This window comes from Tauraco erythrolophus, chromosome 15 (assembly GCF_009769465.1).
Source record: "Tauraco erythrolophus isolate bTauEry1 chromosome 15, bTauEry1.pri, whole genome shotgun sequence".
Classification (NCBI taxonomy): Eukaryota; Metazoa; Chordata; class Aves; order Musophagiformes; family Musophagidae; genus Tauraco; species Tauraco erythrolophus.
In genome coordinates, this window is record NC_141479.1 from 2,425,449 (window position 1) to 2,446,659 (window position 21,211).

At 50.4% G+C, this 21,211-nt stretch overlaps 2 protein-coding genes across 4 annotated transcripts in view; one reads left to right on the forward strand and one right to left on the reverse strand.

Annotated features, from left to right (window-relative positions):
* Positions 1 to 16,841, reverse strand: part of CFDP1 (chromatin remodeling protein CFDP1) — a 65,811-nt gene extending 48,970 nt beyond the window's left edge. Inside the window, exons 1-4 of the mRNA XM_086621275.1 lie at positions 16,787 to 16,841; positions 16,599 to 16,710; positions 15,757 to 15,985; positions 13,627 to 13,733 (exon numbers count right to left, since the gene is read on the reverse strand). Coding sequence (XP_086477401.1) covers positions 13,627 to 13,733; positions 15,757 to 15,985; positions 16,599 to 16,710; positions 16,787 to 16,841 — 503 coding nt within the window. The remainder of the gene's footprint in view (positions 1 to 13,626; positions 13,734 to 15,756; positions 15,986 to 16,598; positions 16,711 to 16,786) is intronic.
* A 396-nt stretch (positions 16,842 to 17,237) lies between these two features.
* On the forward strand, positions 17,238 to 20,600 carry TMEM170A (transmembrane protein 170A). 3 transcript variants are annotated; one of them, XM_086620911.1, is made up of 3 exons: positions 17,238 to 17,352; positions 17,433 to 17,642; positions 18,206 to 20,600. In XM_086620911.1, exons 1-3 carry the CDS (start codon positions 17,238 to 17,240, stop codon positions 18,337 to 18,339), a joined length of 459 nt encoding a protein of 152 aa, XP_086477037.1. In that variant the 3' UTR covers positions 18,340 to 20,600. The 3 variants fall into 3 exon arrangements, with proteins under 3 accessions (XP_086477037.1, XP_086477038.1, XP_086477039.1); XM_086620912.1 differs by having other exon boundaries at positions 17,433 to 17,603; positions 18,209 to 20,600; XM_086620913.1 differs by lacking the exon at positions 17,238 to 17,352 and having other exon boundaries at positions 17,431 to 17,534; positions 18,209 to 20,600.
* The last annotated feature ends 611 nt before the right edge of the window (positions 20,601 to 21,211 follow it).

Sequence of the window (21,211 nt, forward strand, 5' to 3'; positions counted from 1 at the left end):
TGCTCTAGGGTATATTTTTGACATCGTTTGCTGTAGCAACAGAGCCGTAAAGCTGCAGGTGACCTGTTCCACCAGGACTGCCCGGCTGAGGACAGAGGAACGCGTCAGAAACGTAATTAAAAGTGACCTTTCAAGGCGATTCCATCACAAGACCCACTGATTGCCTCAAACTGAAACAAAAGCAGCTCTGAGGCAGGCTGCTGCTGGGCTGATGCCAGCAGCGACTCCTGCACCACTCCAACAGGAATGACAAAAGAAAGAGTATTAAGGGCTTTTACAAGGTATTAATTCAGGGTATGCACATTTCAACCTTTCCCAGATCCCAAGCCAGGAAGGAAAAAAAAAAATCCTCTGGTCTGCATTATTATGGGAGACAATAACTCTCCATGCAGACACCAAAACACTCCCCTTTCTTCATGGGGAGAAATGGGAGCTGCTAATCCAGCTGGAAGAAATCACAGTCATTACTAAGGAAAATTACAAGACCTTTCACTTCTAAATACTTGATAAATAACTATTTGCCTGACTGTTTACTGGGATGCTATTCACACATTGTAATCCAGGAATAAACATGAAAATAAGTATATTGTCAACAATAAAACAAGTAGCTAGTGTCTTGCCCAGTCGCAGACCCCGTATTTCACACACAAAACCACTCAGTCTCATCACTTTCCTGTAAAGATTTCATTATACTGCTACACTATTAAATTGCATAATAAGACTCACAAAATACAGAACAGTTATTAATTTTTTGGACCGTTCTGGAGCCTGGTAGCACAGACAATGCCACCGTATGAGGTGCTGCGCAACTGTAAAATAGAAAGATCTTCCATATTCTAAAGTTATAAGGAAAACATGCTAGATACTACTGTCACCAAGTGTCTCTTAATACTTATGGGTGTCCTCCTTGGGACCCTTCATCTCTGAACCAAGCTCAAAGTGGCACCCAGGCATTCAAGCACACCCATACCCACCCAGCCCGCTGCTTTGGTGCCCAGCTGTGGGCACGTCACTTCCATCTTCCACTGAAGAACTTCTCCCCCTTCCCTTTACATTTACCAACTGAAATGTTGCAACCTACGTGAGTGGAAAAGGCCCCAGTTATGCATGCTGGGCACCAAACCATGTGAAAAGAGCCCACATGCTGTCACGGGCTGTCCCAGAAGTTGTCCCACAGAACACGCACTTACAGTACTGAATTGTAGCATCCTAATTTAAGAACAAGTGTTTGATCTGCTCCCAGCAGTCCCCTTAGCCACACAAGCAGCTAAAAGGAAGGAAGAATTCAGGCTAAAACTAGCACTGCGTTCACACAGCTCCAGCTAATTTGCTGAAGGGGCTTAAACCCAAATTTTCATGCTTCAGTTCAGTGGCAGAGTAAGTCTAATACACCAGCTTTTCTCCTGCGTTCTGGTCTTTACACCAGGTGCCGAGTTACCAGGTGTGAAGAGGAGGGTCCCAATCCATCGCACCATCCCACTCCTGCTGCCATGGCACAGCACAACACTCATACCCCAGGATTCACCCCAGTGCAGTGATCAGATGCCTCCACTCTAGCACAGCTGAATCCAGTCCTGTTTGGAAGACACAGAACTAGCACGAGAGATGCCAAGGGTGCAGTGTGTCAGGAGAGTGCCCAGCTCAGCAGCGAGCAGCAAGGTGTCCTGCAAACCCTTACAGAAGTGCATCAGCAGAGCCACATCCTTGCAAGGAGGGGAAAAGGTGGCAGGGTCTCGAAGGCAGGATAGGGAAAGCTGGGAAAGACAAAACAGCCACATCAAGAAGGCTTGCAGGCTTCTGTCCATAGTCTGCTGCAGAACAGCAACCTTAGGCATCCCAAGTGCCCACATCCCTCCAATTTACCCGCAGGTAGGTCAACACAACTGCATTCTCCCAATCAAAATGCCTGGTGTACATCAGCTGAGAAAGCACATGTTAGTATTTGGGTATAAGGGGACTTGGAGCTGAGAAGATAGTTAAGATCCATAATCACAGTGACACAAAAGTGCCATCTCCCCTGACCTCCATGCTCAGAAAGGGAGAACAAGAGTGGGAGCTCTGGAAAACGCCAGCTCTTCACCACTTGTACTCAGGACACACAGTCCTCACTTGGGAAACCTGCTCCAGTTTAGACCTGACACAATTACCACACTTTCCACATGATCTTAATGTTGTCAGCTCTGGGGAATCACAGACCAAGGAGGGGGTAAAATGAGGCTAATTATCCTTTTTTCAATATTCCCTGTCTGTGTGTAGCCTCATTAAGTAGTCCTCCAGCCTTCTAGAATGATCACTTGAAGGAGGAAGCAATACTCATCTACAGGGGGTTGTAAAAAAACCTAATCCCTTCTGAGCCAAGAGGAATATTTTGTCTGAATATTTTTTTGGTGGACTCTTGTGCTTGAGCTGCCGTGTCCTGGGTGCCTTCCACAGATATATGCACTCTACGAGAGGCAGATGCTCCAGTCTGCAAGATCCTGAAGCTGCTGGAGTGCACATGTTCAGCACCTTCCAGGAGAGAATTAAGTCCTCACACAATTGAACCTCCAGGCCACCTCTGCCTGCACAGTAGGTATGCATTTATTTTATGCTGGATTACCTGGTGTAAAGCAGAGCTAAAATTAATAGGTCCCTATCACCTTTCTAATTTCAAAGTAAAACACTAGTTTTCTCCCTTTCAGGAAAAAAAACAAAACGAACCACATTCTCCAAACCTCACTCTTCAAACCAAGTGGGACAAGCTGTTCTCTGGGAAACAGCCTATTCCCTGAAGCAATGCAGACAAGACCAGGCTGGAGTGACTGACAATTTTGTGGATTGCCTATCTGCACAGAAGCTGCTGGCTGGTTTTTCAAAAGAAACAAATCTGCTCGGAGCTCTCCTGGAGTCAGGCGAGGGCCAAGCTGCCTGCCTGGTGCTGCTCCTCGCAGCAGGTGTGTGCTGCTATCCAAGCAGTCAGACCAGGCTGCATCTCAAACACATTCATCTGAAAATAAGCAGAGACGAATGGTATTTTAACATCAATAATGCATAAAAAGTGCTTTTTGACATCCATGTCCTAAACTCGTAAGCCTTGAAGGAAACGACCGATTTTCCATCACCTCCTGTATGACAAAGACTCTGCGACAGATGTAAAGAAAATATATGGATGGTGTTGCCATCTGAGATGCTGACCAAGCTGTCAGGCCCCTTTTGGGCTTCTGCTTGCTATTTCTGCAAGAGGCTCTCTAAATCCAAAGGGAAGTAACACTCCAGTTACTGAGCTCCCACTGGGGCTTGCAATAGGTAGAGGACATCAAACGCAGCCCTCCGGAGTAGCTGACCCACAGCCAGGGCACGAGGCTTCACCTCCCTGTTGACTGGAGCTTTACCCACCCCAGTTTTAAGTATCTCCAAGTATCAGGTCTCCGCTTGCTTTTTTGGATAGCTATTCGCGTGGCCGGCCCAAAATCCCGACACGCAGTTTGCATTTCAGTCCTTGAGGCATCTCAACGGGGACTTGCGAGTACGCTGAGAGCAAGACAGATCCCTGCCACTCCACAGCTCCGGCAAAGCAGGGCAACCGCTGGCGTTACGGACCTCTTCTCTCGCCGAGGGAAGGAGTACTGCAGGTCTCAAGAGCCAGGGGTTCAAAATGCACTACAGACACTACAAGCACTGGACACAAAGGTTACACAGACCACAACAGGCTCTACAAAGCAGAAGCGTTCCCAGGGGGAAAAGGCCAGACTAAGCTCGACACGGTTTGTAACGTGTTAATGAGACAGAAAGGCAGCGAACAGCTTTGCCTTCCCTTCGGGCTAACGCAGAAACCCTCCCGCTTCAGAATCTCTTAGTTACAAAAAAAAAAATAATAATAATCCATCTCGCAAGCTGCACTTTCCGGCAGGGGAAAGCCCAGGCCCACGGGGTGCAAAGCAGGCTCTGCCAGCATCTCACCAGACATCAAAAGCCCCTGTCTGAGCCTGGAGCTGTCAGGAACGAAGCAGCAGCCTGGAAGCACAGGAAATGTGGCAAGCAGCAAAATGCTGGGACTGGATCTGACGCTCTTGTGATGAAGGCACGAACAGAAGGACAAAAGATCTCCTTACTAAGAGCAAAAGAGCCCCTGAGAGACCTGAATAGGTCACTAAGCACCTTCTGTTTCCAGATTTTTAAAAGCCAGGAAATTGTCTGAGAGCCAGGCACAGGAACAATGTGTCTTCCCTTACCTACTGGGATTTTTTCTTAAGTATTTCCACACTAACCACATACAACACAGGCAGAAAGCACTCGGAAGAATCTGAAAACGGGAGAACGCAGTTAGTCATCCAGTTCCCAAAGCTGATGCAGTGCCCAGACATCACAGCTCTGAAAGCCCTAGAAACGCTCACGTTAATCTGGAGGTCAAGCCATCATTTCAGAGATGCTTCGAGACTCCTCCCACCTTTGGAGATCCCAGTTGAGTTTTGTGGGGTTTTTTTTTTCCATCGCACTGATTACCAGCAAAAATGCACAAAAGAAACCAGCACACATCAGTTATTTCCTTAAAAGCTTCAAGCTGTATTAGAAGCATCAGATGATTTCCGGGCGGACATCTGCTCAGTCACTCTGGGATTTTCAAAAGCACGTAAGATAAAGGGAGAAGACAGGACTCAGCATGTTGGTGGATGCCAGGTACCGCGCTGGACAAAGCTGGCACTGCTGTGTAACACTTTGCAAGCCACAGCCCCTCTGTGCTTCCGTTTCCCTATCTAAGCAGAAGCCTCATCTGCACATCTACTCAGGAAAATCCTAAACAGAGGCTGTTCCCCTTCTCAAAGGACATTAAGCAGACCATAATACGATTTAGTTTAGAAGCAAGTGCTCTGTCTTAGAGTTCTGGCTAGGTTTGTCACACTGTTGATGAAGTTTTAATTTTCACAGCTGCCTTTGAGAAAGGCAAACGCCTGGAGAGCGAACCAGAGCTCCTGCTCCTGCTTAATGACCTCATCTCTGGGCCACCGTCGTGCCAAATCCGCACCGTACAACATTAGGATTCCCCAAGGAAATCCTGAAGCATCAGGGAATGGATGCACGCAGAGGAAAGGTTATCAAAACGTGCCCCCAAGACCCTTTCATTCTTAAGCAGCTTTTGAAAGGTAACGTATTTTCACTTAATGGCTTCCAAAAAAAAAAAAAAAAAAAATATCAATAGCTGTTTTTTAAATTGGAAAAAGCCAATATAAACTGTGGATAACCGAGGCATGCTCTGACCTCTAAGAATAACAACAGTTTAAGGACAGGAACAGGCTGCTGCCTACACTCCATTATGCCAACATCAGCATTTTGGTGCTTGTTTGTAGAAAAGCAACCAGTCACTTTCTCAACTGTCACCTCTAAATAGCGGTCACATTTATATTCCATGTAATTCTGGGTGGTTTGATTTGTCTTACGGTCTCAAGGCACCATCCCCAGGCTCCTACTGCTCAGATTAAATTTGTGGGAAAATCTTAAAAGGTTTTTGCACTGTGCAAGCCTCACTGAGGAAGCAGTATGTCACTGGAAAGTGGCTGGAATACATTTTACCCTTAGTCAAGGAAGACTGAGGACAAAACCCTATGAACATCTGGCATCGCTGGTCATCAACACTAAACAGAAGTCCTCAGAGAGGCTGGACTTTGGAGTGGCTGTTCAAGGGGCTACTGAAAAATTCGCTTGTCTTACTTTTCCTAACGCTTCCTTGCTACTGAAGCCAAAGCCACTGCAAAAAGCACACCAAAATACAGCGAGTGGTTCCTTCCTCTGCCCCTGTTAGTTCAATTCATTGTCTTCCCTTCCTAATTTGACAACACCCATTTACCTCATCTGGTGGAAGCTGTGTATCACTTGCTATTCACCTGGAAAAGAGGCAGGGCTTTCTAAATATAAGGCTTCAGGACACAGGTCCCAGGAACGCTCACCTGCCTTCTCACTCACATGTATAAGGAATACAGCAAAGGCTTTTGCAAAAAAAGCACATATGGAACACGTCACGCACATATCAGCCTTGATCTGACATGCACCACACCACCTACATCAGTAAGAGATGCACAGCCAAACTACTGATCTCTCTCCTGATTTTAAAAGCAACTGTCCTTCACTCAGCGTGTGCAAAACCCCACGAGCGCAAAATAAAATGACCAAGATTCACACCCAGCAAGAAGTGTGAGCGTGCTGCCAACACCTTGCTATTATTCATCTGCTGAGTTTCCTGAAAAGCATCATGAGGCGAGGAGAGAGTTAACGGCATTACGTGTTCTCTCAGTGCTAATTAGCCTAACGCATCTGACCAAGCCATGCTGAGACCACAGAGCAAGAACACAGATGGACAATCACACGTTTTTAAAATTGCTCTCTGTGCCAGCTCTAAACCTTGAGACTTGTGGGAGTAAATTCCCTGCTCGTTTTTCGCCTTCTCCTTGAACTACATTAACCCTATCAGCCTCAGCATTCTCCCCACTCCTGCTCAGTGCTGCCAGGAAGAAGCAGAAGCAGCAGCTCTTGCTCAGACAGCTGCCTTATCTGTCCTCAAAGCAAAGCAATAAAACAGGTGACAGTCTCCCAAACTCCCTGGCTTACAGCCGCTTTGTTTCCCAGCTTTGTCTCACTTGGTTGGTCTCAGGTGTCATGTAAGGAGCAGAGAGGACATCATGGCCACCAAGAAGGAAATCAGAGGCTGAACAAGGACTTTGGAAACCTCAGGCTGTTCTCGGATGTCCGATCTGCTTCTCCTGCAGCCATTTCCACCTACTCCCTCCTGAAAAGGGTCAGGCTCAAGGGGCTGGAGCTCTGGAAGAGGACAGCAGTCTGAGGTTAGAAACAGTGAGCAGTCTAGGACATGGCTGCCATTCCTCTACCGAACAAGCACACGGATGAGCTAAGATTAAAAGAAATCAAAACAGTATTTCAGTAATAGGAGGCAGCATCAAGAAATATCCAAGAAGCACAACTGCAGAGAACTGAATTATAACCTCAGCTCTGCTGCGCACAGGTCAGCGCTTCTCCTTGCTGTGAGGGAATAAATCAGACCCTAACCAGCTCTGCTCAGCTCTCCTGAGCAGCTCACCAAGGTGGAGAGTCCAGCAGCCCAGCCAACACCACAGCCTGCGCCCTGAGTAAAAAGATATGTTGACCTTGAGGATTCTGTGGGACACCAACAAAAGAAACTTTGGACGTGGCCTGTAGCCCTGCCCACACAATTGCCATCATCAACGGCATTCTTGTACAAAGGAGATCCACACTGTTGGCCAAGAAAAGGCTTTTACTGGCACTGCCAAGCCTCCTGACAAGAGCCTGCCCTCAGCCACCTCACTTCACCTTTGCTTCTCCAGCTCAAAAGGTCATGAATTTCCCCACCAAAACCCACTGATCCAACTTTATGTCCGGCTCAAGGTCCTTACGTTCCAACTTCAGGACAACCTCCTCTGAATAATCTCTCTCTTGAATCCTTAAGGTGGGCTGAAAACCTGTGAAGCAGCAGCACAGAATGAGTAATGAAGTTTTTTCCAGGCACACCCTAGATGATAACCATTGACAAACAGTAACAGAGGAAAATCAGGTTCTCTTTCACCCCACACTTAACTGTCGTAGATGAAATATCAACCTCAGCCAGTATAAACCCCAGTAACTACTGCAATGATTTAAGTTTATAACTACTTGGTTATTAATCAGATACTTTCTGTATCTTTTTAAAGCTTTGCATTTTGCTTTTAAGACGCAACAGCCGCACCGTGACCCATCATCTCCCCTAACTTAGAACACAGGCTGCCCCTCGACTCGGCTCAGCGCGCGCGGCCAGCACAACCCGTTTCCTCACACCACGGTGGATGCACAAACAAAGCAGTCACACTGCAGCACACCAGAGGCTATAAAGTCACAAATCTGGTCTCTCACAAGAGACAACAGCAGGGAGCCCTTACCCAGAGATGGAGTTCATGTCCCATACATGACAGCCTAGACAAATTTTCCTGATGTGAGTTTGCCCAGTTCCTTCTATGAAATTATATGAACTTTTAAGAGTTCCTTTATCCAGCAGCAAGTTGCACACTCAGTGTGACACTGCTTATTGTCCAGTATGTTTGGCACTGGCCCTTACTGGTTTGATTTGGTATGTGGAATGCATGAGTGAAGCTTGGATCCCTGGATATCCTCAGCCATGAGATCCAGGAGCCTCAGTGAATCAGCGGATGTCATCAACTCTGGCATGCCTCAGTTTTCATATTCCCAAACAGGGAATAACAACACTTCTTTAAAAAGTGCTTCGAGATGCATGGACAGAAAGTTCTGTAGGAAAGCTAAGGATTTACCCTCTTTACATCTGTAAAGCCTTCAAGGACTTCAAACACATCAGAGAGCCTTCTGCTCCTTTGCATATACCTCCGGACTAAACGCCTTACTAAAACCCACCTAAAAGCAATCTAAAAAAGCAAACAATATCCATGGAATTGGGTCATCATCTGTCCCTTGGAGCAAAGAAAGAAGAAAAGACCACCATAAGTCAGGGGATTTTCACAGCTATGAATTTAAGCAGAGAGCTCCCAGTGAGAGCACTGCACAGGGCTTGCTGTCCCACCAAACCTGGGCATTCCTACACCGAGTTTCGGAGCGACAGTAAGCTTTAATCAGGCAAACACCGAAGAACCCTTTCAGAAGCAGTCTGAATTCATCAGGAAACAGGCACTTAAGAAGCAGATAAAGATTACCGAGCTCAACCTGAAACAATGAGCTTCAAACTCCGCAAAATCTCACCCATCTGCTCAGCCTTCAAACACGAAAGTAACCAAAGAGCTCACCAGACAAACATTTACCCATTACACGAGGTCCAGGGTAAAGCCCCAGCTCCCTGGCTGTAAATGCTTCAGGTTCAGGGCTCTGTGGCCGGGCAGTTTCTGACACAGCAGTGAGAACGATGCCTTCAGCACTCATCGGCTGCTCGGCAGGAGGAAGACACGCAGCGTGCAAGAAAGGACCGGCTGGATCTTCGCACTCGCTTATCCCAGCATCTAGACAGCAGAAGGGAGCTCACGCTGCAGACGTGGAGAGGAGATCTTCCCGAAACATTTCTACACGGATCCAGGCCCAGCAGCCAAGCGGGGTGCATGACAACTCTGGCCCCGGATGAGGCGAGAAGCCGAGAATTACTCACATCACGGGAACACCTGTCAGACACCTGAGAGTGCTGAAAGAAAGAGGTTCGGAGTGTGCAAGCACAGTGCAGAAGCTCAAGAAAAAAGCTCAAAAAATCTAACCCACAAGTTCTCCAGGGGCCAGGAGCAACTGCCTCCAAGAAGTTAGCTGTTTGCCACCTACCAGGGGTGATGAGCAGGCAGGAAGGGACCACAGCGCAGAAGTCTGGGGCCATCGCCCAGCCTGCTGGGAGTCTTTCCGGATCTCAAAAACCAGCACTCCTGGAGAAGACAGCCTTGTGGGAAAGTAAAAGAGAGCTGTGACAGGAACGCCTTGCCGGATTTCAGGGAAAGAGGAGGGCTCTTCCCAGTGATGGATGGAGAGCGGAGCCCTTCCAGGGCCTTGCTTTGGCTCAGCCGCTTTGTCCGCGCACACGGGACAACGTGACACTGTCAGTACAGCACAGCAGCTCTGCGACACCGGGACAGCATTCCCACCAGGAGAACAACCCGAGTACAGCTGTGGATTTAAACCACACGAACAAAGCACACACACACACAGAAACACAAAGCTTCTAGTTTTGAGTCCTCCACTTGGAATTTGCAATGCATGAATAAAACGGGGTGTCGAACACAGGCCTCCCATCCCTGAATTAGCACCTGAGCCACACACCGTTACTCCTCTCAACTTTGTTTTGCTTCCCACAAGCCAAACAAGGGTACATAGCTGATGCTTCAAACTGAAACCTACTCCTGCTAGCATTCCATGACCCGATTTTACCCTCCCCTTACACGTTGTTATGCTGACGGTGATTGACACCAGGAGGCTGGGCCAGCTCCATGTATGTGAGCTGCGTTCTGCTGCAGTCCTGGATGGACACAGAGTTGACTTTCATGGAAGGAGCAGAGAAGAACTATTTTGATACACTGAGCGCAGCCCCGGTTTAAAGAAAGCCAAAGTAGTCTGGACAGCCAAAGAGAGAACAAGCCTCATCGTACAGCAATTACATTTTGCAACAGATAAACCCTGGCACCAGGGACGCGGTGCCCTGTTAATGCATCCACATGTCCTGCATCGTGAGCCAAGTTCATACACCAGAGGCTTCAGAGGGGGTTCAATCTCCTCTGCCAGTGAGAAATGACCTGAACTTCCATTCAGATGCTGAACTGCCTTTGGAAATTGCTCCCACTGCCCACAGTTACAGTCGTTTGGGTGACAGTCACCTGCTGCTCCTAATCTGTTTAGCACCAGGGAGGACTGAAAAGCAGACGGAACCGTCACAACTGGGAAACACAGAAATCAGTTAAAGACTGTTTCTAGTCTCAGGATTCAACAGCTTTGGTTTTACAAGGTAATACTAAATAGTGTATTTTATAAAATTAAAAGCCACTAAATTTAATCTGTTATTTGGTAACTTGTAATACTCTGAACCTAAAGCTCAGCATTAGCAACTGATACAAGCACAGACTAATCAAAACGGACATTAAGAGCAACAATAACCTACAGGGGAGTTGACAGCTTAAAAAAAAAGGTCTTTCACTACTCTAGTATAGCCCTGTAGCTGGAGATTTCTTTCAAGAGACTTCTGCTATTCCAATCATGCAAGAGAGATTACACCATCTTCTTACAGGAGAAAATAAATTGTTCTGCAACACGAGATCAGGGCAAAATGATCTTCTGTTAAGAGCTTCAGTGAGCAGACTGTTGAAATTTGTGCCCTGAATCTATCAGTGCTTAAATACTGATCTAAATTCTTCTCAAGCTTTCAAAAGAGCAACACTCAAAAGTAGCCTCAAACCATTTAGAAAGGAAAGCAACAGAGGCAGCTCTCTCATTTCAGGGTTTTTTCAGTCCAGAAATGCACACACACACACAACTACCGCGTGTTGGCCTTCGTGAGCAACAATTTGCCAGCTGCTTCCCCAGGCAAGGAAGTCAGTGCTTGGTATTCAGAGCATTTGCAGACGTTAGGGTCGGGCAAAGACAACCTCCCGCTCACACAAAAGCTTCAGCTTTGAGTATGACAAAAATCAAGGGAGCAAAAAACACTGAAATATTTTTTTCTGTTATCGAAGACCTAAAGAAAGCAACATGTTGTAACTTTGGCACCAGCAGAAAACAGTCCTCCAGGCCTTGCTGCACACTTGCTGTTGCCGGCTCAGTAGCCTGTTGATACAGCAGCTGCTGTAAACAAAAAATCCTTTAGCCTTGGTGGTTTGCAGGATCACAGTCTCATTGTCACCCGGGCTCCAACTTCTGCCTATTCAATTAAAAATAAGTAGAAACTTGCATCGATTCCCTTGTGCTTCCCCAAGGGAAACAGTCAGTATCGAGCAGTCCAAAGGACACTAGAAAAGCAACTGGTGCAGAAAAACATGCCTTTAACTTGGAAACTTTACTTAGTAGATAGCTATTTAAAAATCTACAGATAAGATACTGATGTCAAAAGCACAAACTCAGCATCTTTGGAGCACTGAACAAGTTTTGTTCACATAAGACTGTCTTGAAGGACAGGCAGTTTCCTCAACCTCTACAACTAGTATTATGAACAAAAGCAAGAGCAGCACTGGTAAAGCTAATCTGTAACTGCCACGCAAAATCTAGAACACCAGAATTAGACCAACAACTGAGTAATTCTATGCCTAAACTGTAATTATCTGGGGCTTCTTTTCATAGAGACAGGTAAACAAGAGGCTTCAAGGCAGATGTTTTTACTAGCTTCCCACTTTAAAGGGTCCTAAACTTCACAAAAAAACTACACCGAAAAAATTCCTTTCCGCAAGTGGAACACTCATGTTCTGAAGGAAGCCTGCTAGACAAGTTAAGTGTTCCAGGCCAGGTTGGATGAGGCTTTGGGCAACCTGGTGTAGCGGAGGGTGTCCCTGCCCATGGCAGGGCGGGTGGAACTGGTTGATCTTTGAGGTCCCTTCCAACCCAAACCATTCCGTGATTCTAAGTTTCCTTGTAAATCAACCCCTGCCTTTAAGTAATAGACTTCTACGCTCACGTTAGGACAGGACACTCACCTACGACACACAGATGGACATGCCCAGGCTGCACACTGATTTCATGCAACCCCAAAGCCCCAGGAACGCGGCTCTGCCATAAGCCATTGCACGATACGTCAGAACCCAACAAGGCTTTTGCACGACAGCCCTGTGATCCTATAGCTCCAGCTGTTCTCGCCTGGTAGGACATCGAGTTTGAACCAGAAAAACAAATAAAAAACAGAAAATCAGGGACAAACAAGCTGACGGCTGAGGAGGGGAGCGTGCATCAGAAGGCAACATGTCTGTCTGTAATTCTGCTGCAGATTTTCATCTGTCCACAGCAAAGACTTAGCCTTTCCTTGGCGGAAAGGGTACCACGGATACTGTCTGCAAACACAGTTCTGTGCCATTTCATTGGTGAATTAAGGGTATTCCTACAGCCTGGATTGTGCAGGGAAACAGAGATGTTGCTACTATGACTCATGGCTCTCCTCGTATTTTTTAAAGGGCTCAGGCAGCAGCGCTGACATGAAAAGCAAGAGCAGTGGAAGCCCCTGTTCCCCGCTCCCTCCGCCAGATGCAGGCAGCGTGGGTGTTACTGCTGGGAACTGCTGCCCTCTGCTGTCACACAACATCGAGGCGAAATCTCATCTGACAGAACCAGGTCTACAGCTACATATATAAAAAAATACACCACGGTAATAACCAAAAGGTCACAGTACACTCAGATTTCCAGTGAGTTCCCCCAAGCCCCTCAGTTTCTGGCCTTACACGTTTATAAAACGCCTGCAGCACATTCCACAAGGCATCTTGCGAGCCAAGCTCAGCCTAAAGGATGATTTTACCCAGTCCATCGCCATTGTTGCGGCTGTTTCAGAGGTAAAACCACTCAGCTATTAGTCTGTCCAGTAAAACATCTCTTACTGTCTCCAGATCTTTGTAGCAGATTGTGAACACCGCCAGGGAAAGTGCCAGCAAATATCCTGCTCCCAAGCACAGGATTTGGACTAGACTGAAGGAATAAAAGGCATTACCATCATCCCGGCGGGGCCATATGTGGTTCTCTCCTTCTCTCAACCTTCTCAGGGGCAGTGCCCTCGAGAAGCTTTGCCAACTATTTCAAACACTGTCCAGATGGGGAGGCCTACGTGAATTTACAGGCGTATTTTGAAGTTGGGCAAAGACTGAGGTCTGCATGTAAGGATATTTCCTTATTCCTTCCTCATTTTCCTTGAGGCCAGGTTGGATGAGGCCTTGAGCAACCTGGTGTAGTGCAGGGTGCCCCTGGCCATGGCAGGGGGGTTGGAACTAGATAATCTTTGAGGTCCCATCCAACCCTAACCATTCTATGATTCTATGTGCTCACGATAAAAAAAAAAAAACACATAAAGGAAGAAGCAGAAGACAGACTATGCTTCACAGCACATCTCACACCTCCAGCCTGCCTGCAGCAGAGCTGCACCCGGTTTGCACTGAGCCCGCAGCAGACACATCGCATCTGCCAACTCACCTGACCTCCTCACCAGCGAAATCAAACACTTTGGTGATTGTCACTTTTCCTGAATCTTTTGGCTTCTCCGACTCTTTTGGTTTCTCCTGAAGCTTGTTTCCACTCTTCTCTTCTTCAGCCTACAAAACACACGAAGGAGAAAGCACAACAATGCATTTGTGGAGCCAAGCCAAACGATGGCTCCGAGCAGCCGAGGCCCCGAGGCAGACCTCAGGTAGCACCGCGACTCAGGCTGGCTGCTCAAAGCAAGTCACCCACGGACAAGAAAACAAGAAACACACGCCCCTGCCACCACAAGGAAACTCCCCGTTTTGGTTCCAGGGTCTCACTGGAGGTCAAGGATCAGAACAGACCCAAAACGAGAAGTGAAATTGTGCTTAAACATAGGAAGGAGCAGAAATACAGTGCTGTGGCTCAGAGAGCGAGCCAAAGCCTGAAGACTCACTTCTCCCAAACTAAGTACCGCCAGGCAGCAAAGCTGCCGGGGTGGATTACACACAAACAGGTTTATTTTCACTCAAGAATACAGAAGAGCAAAATCCATCAGCAGGAAATCAAGGCTGATCTTCACAGAGAACCTTGAAGGTATTAAGCTACTTGTCAATATTGTCTCTAACTTGAGAGGGAAATACCTTCATTAAGCCTCTTAATTTACTGTCAACACCTCTTAATTTACTCAGTCACAACTACAGCTTTTAACAGCACACATTAAAAAAAAAACTCAGACCCTATAAATAATCAAAACAAACCCAAAAATTCTAGCTCTAAATCAACCACATACCGCAGAGAGCTTCAAGCAAACATCTTAAGTCCAGATGAAGAAGTCCACAAAGAGAACAGGGGACCTGCATCTCTCCGAACGTTATTCTAGGCTAAGGAGGAACTTTCAAAGACCACTTATGTTTTAACAATCCGCCCATAAAAGTCGAATTGCTCAGAAGAGAACTTTTCCTCTCTCTAATTCCACCTCTAACCATCTCAGCTGTTCACAGAATCACAGAATGTCAGGGATTGGAAGGGACCTCAAAGGATCATCGAGTCCAATCTCCCTGCCGGAGCAGGACCACCTAGATCAGATCACACAAGAACACGTCCAGGCGGGTTTGGAACATCTCCAGAGAAGGAGACTCCAAGTTTCAGCCAGAAACAACTGAGGTAGAGAGAAGCAGGAGGGTTCAGATGAAAGGACTCTTCTTCTAAAAGCTGTGAGCAAAGATTAACCAACTACACCTGTTCTGCAACCTTCCAACAGCTGTAGGAGAGAAGCTTCCCACAGCAAGAAAAACTGGACTCACTGGGCACCACTGACTCAAGAGTCCAGACTTTTGTTGTAAAATACTTTCTTGGCTGACCACTAAAAAACCAAAAAGGTCAATTCTAGCAACAGAAGGTCAGTTTTGGTACCTTCTTCCCTTCCACCACCTTCAGCGTGAAAGGCTTTGCAAGGCAAATACGTGCATTTGGTTTTATTAAGAACCAAATCGTCCTGAAAAGCTGATTACACACAGAATTCTCTACAGAAAACCTCTGCAGACAGAGAGCGGGAGCACGTCCATGAGGTTTATAAAAGAAACTAGAGCTGGATAGATTCGTTTGCGTTGCAAATGTCCATCCCAACACACAGCACCTTCCAGACTCCCTCAGTACACAAGGGTGAAAGGGAAGACACAGATGTCAGCCCAGGTCTCTTCTGCTTCCCCACTCACACATCCAGAGTCTCCGTGGGGTTTTTTTGAGCATCAGGAAAGGCACAAGGCTCGGGGGAGAGCTCTGCCCACAAGCAGAACTCAGACTGAAGCTCTCTGTGCTACTCCTATGTCACAAGGAAAATCCAGGACCAGGAAGAGAAGCCAACAGAGCTCTGTGGGACACTCCGAGATGCTGACAAGCAGCTCCAAAAGCAACACCACCAGATCATAGACCTCCCCAGTTGGAAAGAAAGCAGCAGCTTACAGTTTCCCCCATGATAGGGTTCCAGGCTTACAAAACAGATGGGGCAGGGGCAAACCCAGCCTCTTCCCAGCTCTGACTGACATCTAGCACCAGCTAGAACCAGCGCTTTCCATCTCTGTGCTGTCAAGCCTCAGGCCCTTCCCGCACGCCCCGGGTGAAGGCCCAGGCCCTCGTTACCTTCTTAGCTTGCGTCACTTGCGTGGTAGCCCCTGCTTTGGGTTTCTGTCCCACATCACTAAGGAAACTGGCCCAAAGAGCATCCTCTTTCCTTTTTTCTTCTTCTTCTCTGTTTCTTTCCACCTGTTCTACATTATCCACTTCCTCTTCCTCCTCCTCTTCATTCTGCTGAGCCTTTTCTTCCTCCTTCTCATCTGGCTCCAGCAAGAGACCTCCTTTCTTCCTCTTCCTGGAAGTAGATGCCAAAAAAAAATATATACACTGAGGTGCTGCAACACTGTCCCAGAGCTGAGCTGTACGCACGAGTGAGGCAACACGGCACTTCATGTTCCTGCTAAGACATTCTACCCGGGAGGCTCCCCCTAATCTTGGGGGTGAAGCTACTTAACTGGAAAATGACGCTGTTGAGAAAACACAGCGGGACTGGGGCAGGCAGCCCCCCGGAGTGGCCTGGCGCGGGTCTGTGTGCGCCTGTAAGCGCATCACGGACTCTGGGACACTACAGGAGCCGCAAGGGGAGGAGGGCTTGGGCAAGACGGGCACCAATTCCAAATAAACTGCACGCACATGGCACCGAAAAGAGTTTTGTCCCTAAAAAGGCTCGTTAAAAGGAAAACAAACGGCTCCCGGGGAGGGCTTCCGGGCACGGTGTCTTTCGAGCCTGAGGATCCCCGCCTCCGGCGTTAAGCGGGAACGAAGAACGGCATCTCTCAGCCCCCCAGCGCCGCGCCCGGCGGAACGAGCCCCGGCGGAGGCGGCTCCCGGCCAGAGTTAACGCGGCTTCTCCCGCCCGGGAACCGGCGTCTGCGCGGAGGCGGGGGCGGCTCCGCCCGCGGCCGTACCTGCTGGCGGGGCGGCGGGGGCTCCTCCTGCCGCGGGGGGGCCGCGGGCTGGCCGCCGCCGCCGCCTCCTCCTGCACCAGCTCGCTCACGTCGTCCTCGCTGTACTCCGCACCTGCAAGCACAGCCGGTGAGCACCGGGACCGCCACCGGGGCCGGCACCGCCACCCCCCCAGCCCGCCGCCGCTCACCCGAGGGCACGTAGTCCTCGTCCTCGGCCGAGGAGTACTCCTCCGAGCCGGACATGGTGCTGCCCCGCTACCGCCGCCGCTACCGCCGCACACGCGCGGCCGCGGCCACCGCCGCCACCCCTCAGCGCCCCCTGGCGGAGCGGCGGACCGCGCAACACCCCCGGCGGCGCCGAGCACAAGGAGCAGCAACGAGAAGTCAGCCAGCGGGCTAGAGCGCCTCTCCAGCCAATCGCCGGGCGCCGACGGGAACTTCCGCTTCGGGCAGGGCTCCCGGCATCCTTTGCAGCCGGCAGCCGTTCCCATGGCAGCGCGGAGGCGGGGGCGGGGCCCGGCTGCCCGGGCGGTCCCCTCGGCGAGCGGCGGTTGGCGGAGAGCCCTGCCTGTCACGGCACGGTGCTTCCCATTGGCCGAAGCGGGCGGAAGAGGAGGTGGCGGCGGCGCCGGTGAGGGGATGGAGGGCGGCGAGCCGGGCGGCGGCGGGCTCCTGCAGCAGATCCTCAGCCTCCGGCTGGTGCCCCGCGTGGGCAACGGCACTACCTACTCCAGCCCTCTCTCCACCTTCCCAGGTACCCCCCCCGCTGCCGGGCCCTCCCGCCGCCGCAGGCCCGCGGGCCCCGCGCCGGCCTGACGGCCTTTCTCTCCGCAGAGATGTGGTATGGCGTCTTCCTGTGGGCCCTCGTCTCCTCCCTCGCCTTCCACGTCCCGGCCGCTCTGCTGGCGCTCTTCGCGCTGCGGCATCACAAGTACGGCCGGTTCATGTCCGTGAGCCTCCTGCTGATGGGCATCGTGGGACCCATCACCGCCGGCATCCTCACAAGTACAGTAGACGCTCGGAAATACCGACCGGCTGGCTCGGCAGCCGTCAGAGGGTGACCTGGGGAGCGCGCCGCACCGCGGCGTTCCCCGAGATGGAGAGGAGATTAATGGTTTGGTTATGCTCCCCGCTTCTCGCCCCATGTCTGAAAGAACGGGACCGTCCCACCCATGGAGCCTGCTGTCAGGTGCAGAGCCAGGGGAGCTTTCAGGCTCCTGAGCACTCGGAGAGAAAACACACACGGGTTTGGTGCCTGTGCCCAAAACTGGATCATATTTGCAGCTTGGGGGCTGCGGTGTAGAGGATCTCGTGATGAGAGCATGCCCAAAACCGCCCCAACCTCTGCCCCTTCTGGAGGCCTCAGCAGACTTTCCCCACCAATTTACCCATTGCCACCAGCACACGTTGGTTACTGGCTGAGGTTTGTCATGGTAAACCCAGCCCAGCGCTTCTGCCAGCTGGTGCGCAGGGGTTCAGGGCCCTCTCCTGCAGACCCCCTGTTCTCTACCCCAGTCTCAGATCCCCCGAGACCTCCCCCTTCGTCCCTGTGCTGCACTAGTGTCTGCCTGACCCATTGTTTTTTTTGGCTTTTTCCCCTCTGTCCACAGGCGCTGCCATTGCTGGAGTTTACAGAGCTGCCGGGAAAAAAATGATCCCCTTTGAAGCCCTCATTTTAGGAGTGGGTCAGACATTCTGTGTGGTGGTGGTTTCCTTTCTACGCATTTTAGCCACTCTCTAGCACTTCCCGAGGGGCTGGAGGTCACAAACGGAAGGAACAGCAAAGGATCTGCCACCCGCGCCGTCTCGGCAGCGAAGAATGAGGGAGCGCAGCTCAAGGCCTGTCTCAGCCTGCGCTTTCTCCGCTGGTGAAAGGATTCGTGAAGGGCTGCCCCTGCCTCGAGCCTGGCTTGAAATTGAGCTAAAAATAATGAATTTTGTTACTTTTTGGTAATGCTAAGTGCCAAGCGAAACACTTTCTCTGGAGGAGAGGAAAGTGGCTTCCAGAGGCGGAAGCAGCCCGGGTACCTTTTACCAGCGCCGAGTTGTAGCAACGGGACGTGACTAAGAGGTGATGGGCTGTTCCGGGGTAGGAACAGTAGGACAGAGTGATGGGATGTCTTCGGAGCTCACCTACTGCTTTGGCCTCTTGCTGCTGGGTTCGCAGTGAACCTGACGCTCTTTTAATGTGGATTTTTAAAATGAGACACTTAATTCTTTTACTGGCCCAAACTTTCTCATACCAGATCTTTGTTGTAGTGAATTTGGGAGCAGCAAAAGGAAGAAAAACCATTTTAGACGGACAAGAGTGTGGATTTGCAGCCAGGAGCTGTGACTGTGAGTGCTGCACGGGGGAAATAAAGGATCGCTGGTTTAGTGGGTTTTATTATGGTGAAGCTCTTCGGGCCCCACACCACCCCTTACCGACAGGCAGTGCAGTCTCCTCTAATGAATTGGTTTAATTTTTTGTTTGGTTTAAGCCACTTTTAACTAACTCTTCTTGCTGGGGGCATGCCACGTGGCCAGGGCTTTCGGGCAGGTCACTGGGCACGCTCAGGGGGTTTGGTTTTTCGGGGCCCCAGGGCAAGCTGAGGTTGAATCCCAAGGTTGGTCCTTGCCGACGTCCACGCGGGCTGCTGAGAGAAGGCGCTGTCTGTGCCCGGCTTCCCAGGACACATGTGCCAGCTCTGCATTTGCTCAGCTCCTTCGGCTGCTTGTGGAGAGCCAGTCTTCCCACCGCGGCATCCCTTGGGAGAGGCCGCGCTTCTCCTTTCCCCTTCGCTTCTGCCCCCACTAAAAAAAAGCAAGAATGATCTCTCTGGATGTCTTTCTCCCTTCCCACTTCGTATTCCAAAAGGCTGCACACACTCCGCGTGTCCAGCCCGCCTGGTTTAATTCACGTGAATCATCGTGTGTTTTCCTGGATGGATTAAAAGTTGCTCTTGGGACTTAGACTGGGCAGCTCTGGCCTTACCTTTCAGGTGACACTAGAAACCAGTGTCCTGGGCACCCGCTGTGCTCCCCTCTCCCCCTGCCCCGGTGCCTGGCATCCCTCAGTGGCAAGGACGAAGCTGATAGCAACTGGGAAAGCACTTTGTCAGTGTGCCGCGGCAGGAGGACGGTTCCTCTGCGGAAACGGGGCTGCAGCACACAGCACACGGATCCGAGCTGCTAAGAGCTCACAAACGGAAAAAAAGTTGCCCAGTAAAATCACTCGGTGCTGGGCACACCGAAAACCTCCTGTTTTCCACCCATGGCGATCTCCCAAAGTCTGCTCTGAGCAGGGTCTGCTTTACTTGAGGAGTTGGCAGCTTGGAAGTTGAGCGGTTGGAGCCGGTGGTGCCTCTGTGTGCCCAGGCACCGGGAGATTTTCGAGGAATTCTTGCATGAAAGGTGAACGAGCTGCTGACTTGACAGGTATTAGTGCTGGGGATGAGTTCTTTGTGTCACCTCGGTACTCGCAGAGCATCCTCCGCTCCCCTGGCTGCCTTCCCGACCTTGCTCTCCAGTAAAACCAGATCTAGATGGGAAAGGGGAGTAGTCTGGAGTCGAGGCATCACATCGGGCACTGCCGGCCGTTTCCTCCCCTCTGGATGCATCACTTGGGTCTTCCCTGTGTGTTCCTTATCCCGAGTGAGGCGAGCAGAGGAATCCCTTCGGTTTGCAGCCGGTGTCGGTAGACTTTGCTCAGTCAGACTTGCCAAGAGTTGGGAAAACATAAACGCTGAGGTGTCCCGGGCCAGGCAGCACTGTGAACCCATCCAGGGAGCCCAGCCAGGAGCGTGGGTCAAGGAGACACCTTGCACAGGAGCCACCTGCCCTGGAGAAACGTTGCTGCTGGAGCCGAGACTGGTGGCCCTGCTCTCTGTGCGTGGGCATCCTCTGTGCCGGGCTGATGGAGATGCCGCCCCACTTCCTGGCTCGCCAATGCCCGCAGCTGTCCCCAACGAATCTTTGTATGATAGAAAACGCTGTAAATTTTATTTTTCTACTGACGCTTCTACTCTTGGTGGTGATTATCAGTAAATTCTGTAATGATGGAGGTGGAGGCAGTTGTGTGTTTCTCCTGCAGCGCGACAAGGGGGGTGGGTCTGGGTTGTGATTTTGGATACGAGCCTCACACGGGGCAGGTTTCTCCCACTCCGAGCAGTCTGTGCCGGGAAACATCCTGGTTCCGGTGCGTTAATTGTGTCTCTCTCCATCAGGGGCTGGACACCAGGCACTGCAGCCCGAGGTGACATCTCGCTGCAGCTCGCTGGGATGGGCTCAGCCCGTTTTGAGGCCGGGAGGCTCTGTTCCCGAGCAGACACGTGGGGTCCCCACAGCCCCAGGGCTCAGTGCTGACCCGCTCCCTGTCCCCCGGGGTAAGTTGGCACCCTGGGACGGTGGCTTTGCCCAGTCACCGTGCACTGCTCAGGCTCTGCTGGGGGAGCTGGTGCAGGGGGGTCCCACTGTCCCCTTGCTGCGCTCCGGGTGGGACCCCTCACCTCACCTGCGTGGCTCCGGCCAAACCCAGGGCCGGAGCAATGCCTGCACAGCAGGGCCTGTGTTATTTTCTATCCATATTCAACCATCAAAGACCGAGATTCCCAAAACAAGCCTTTGTAAGAGTG

Coding starts and splice junctions, on each gene's coding strand:
- TMEM170A (XM_086620911.1), top strand. CDS start 17,238: ATGGAGGGCGGCGAGCCGGGCGGCGGCGGGCTCCTGCAGCAGATCCTC. Junction 17,353..17,432: donor CCCTCTCTCCACCTTCCCAG/GTACCCCCCCCG, acceptor TTCTCTCCGCAG/AGATGTGGTATGGCGTCTTC. Junction 17,643..18,205: donor ATACCGACCGGCTGGCTCGG/CAGCCGTCAGAG, acceptor CCCCTCTGTCCA/CAGGCGCTGCCATTGCTGGA.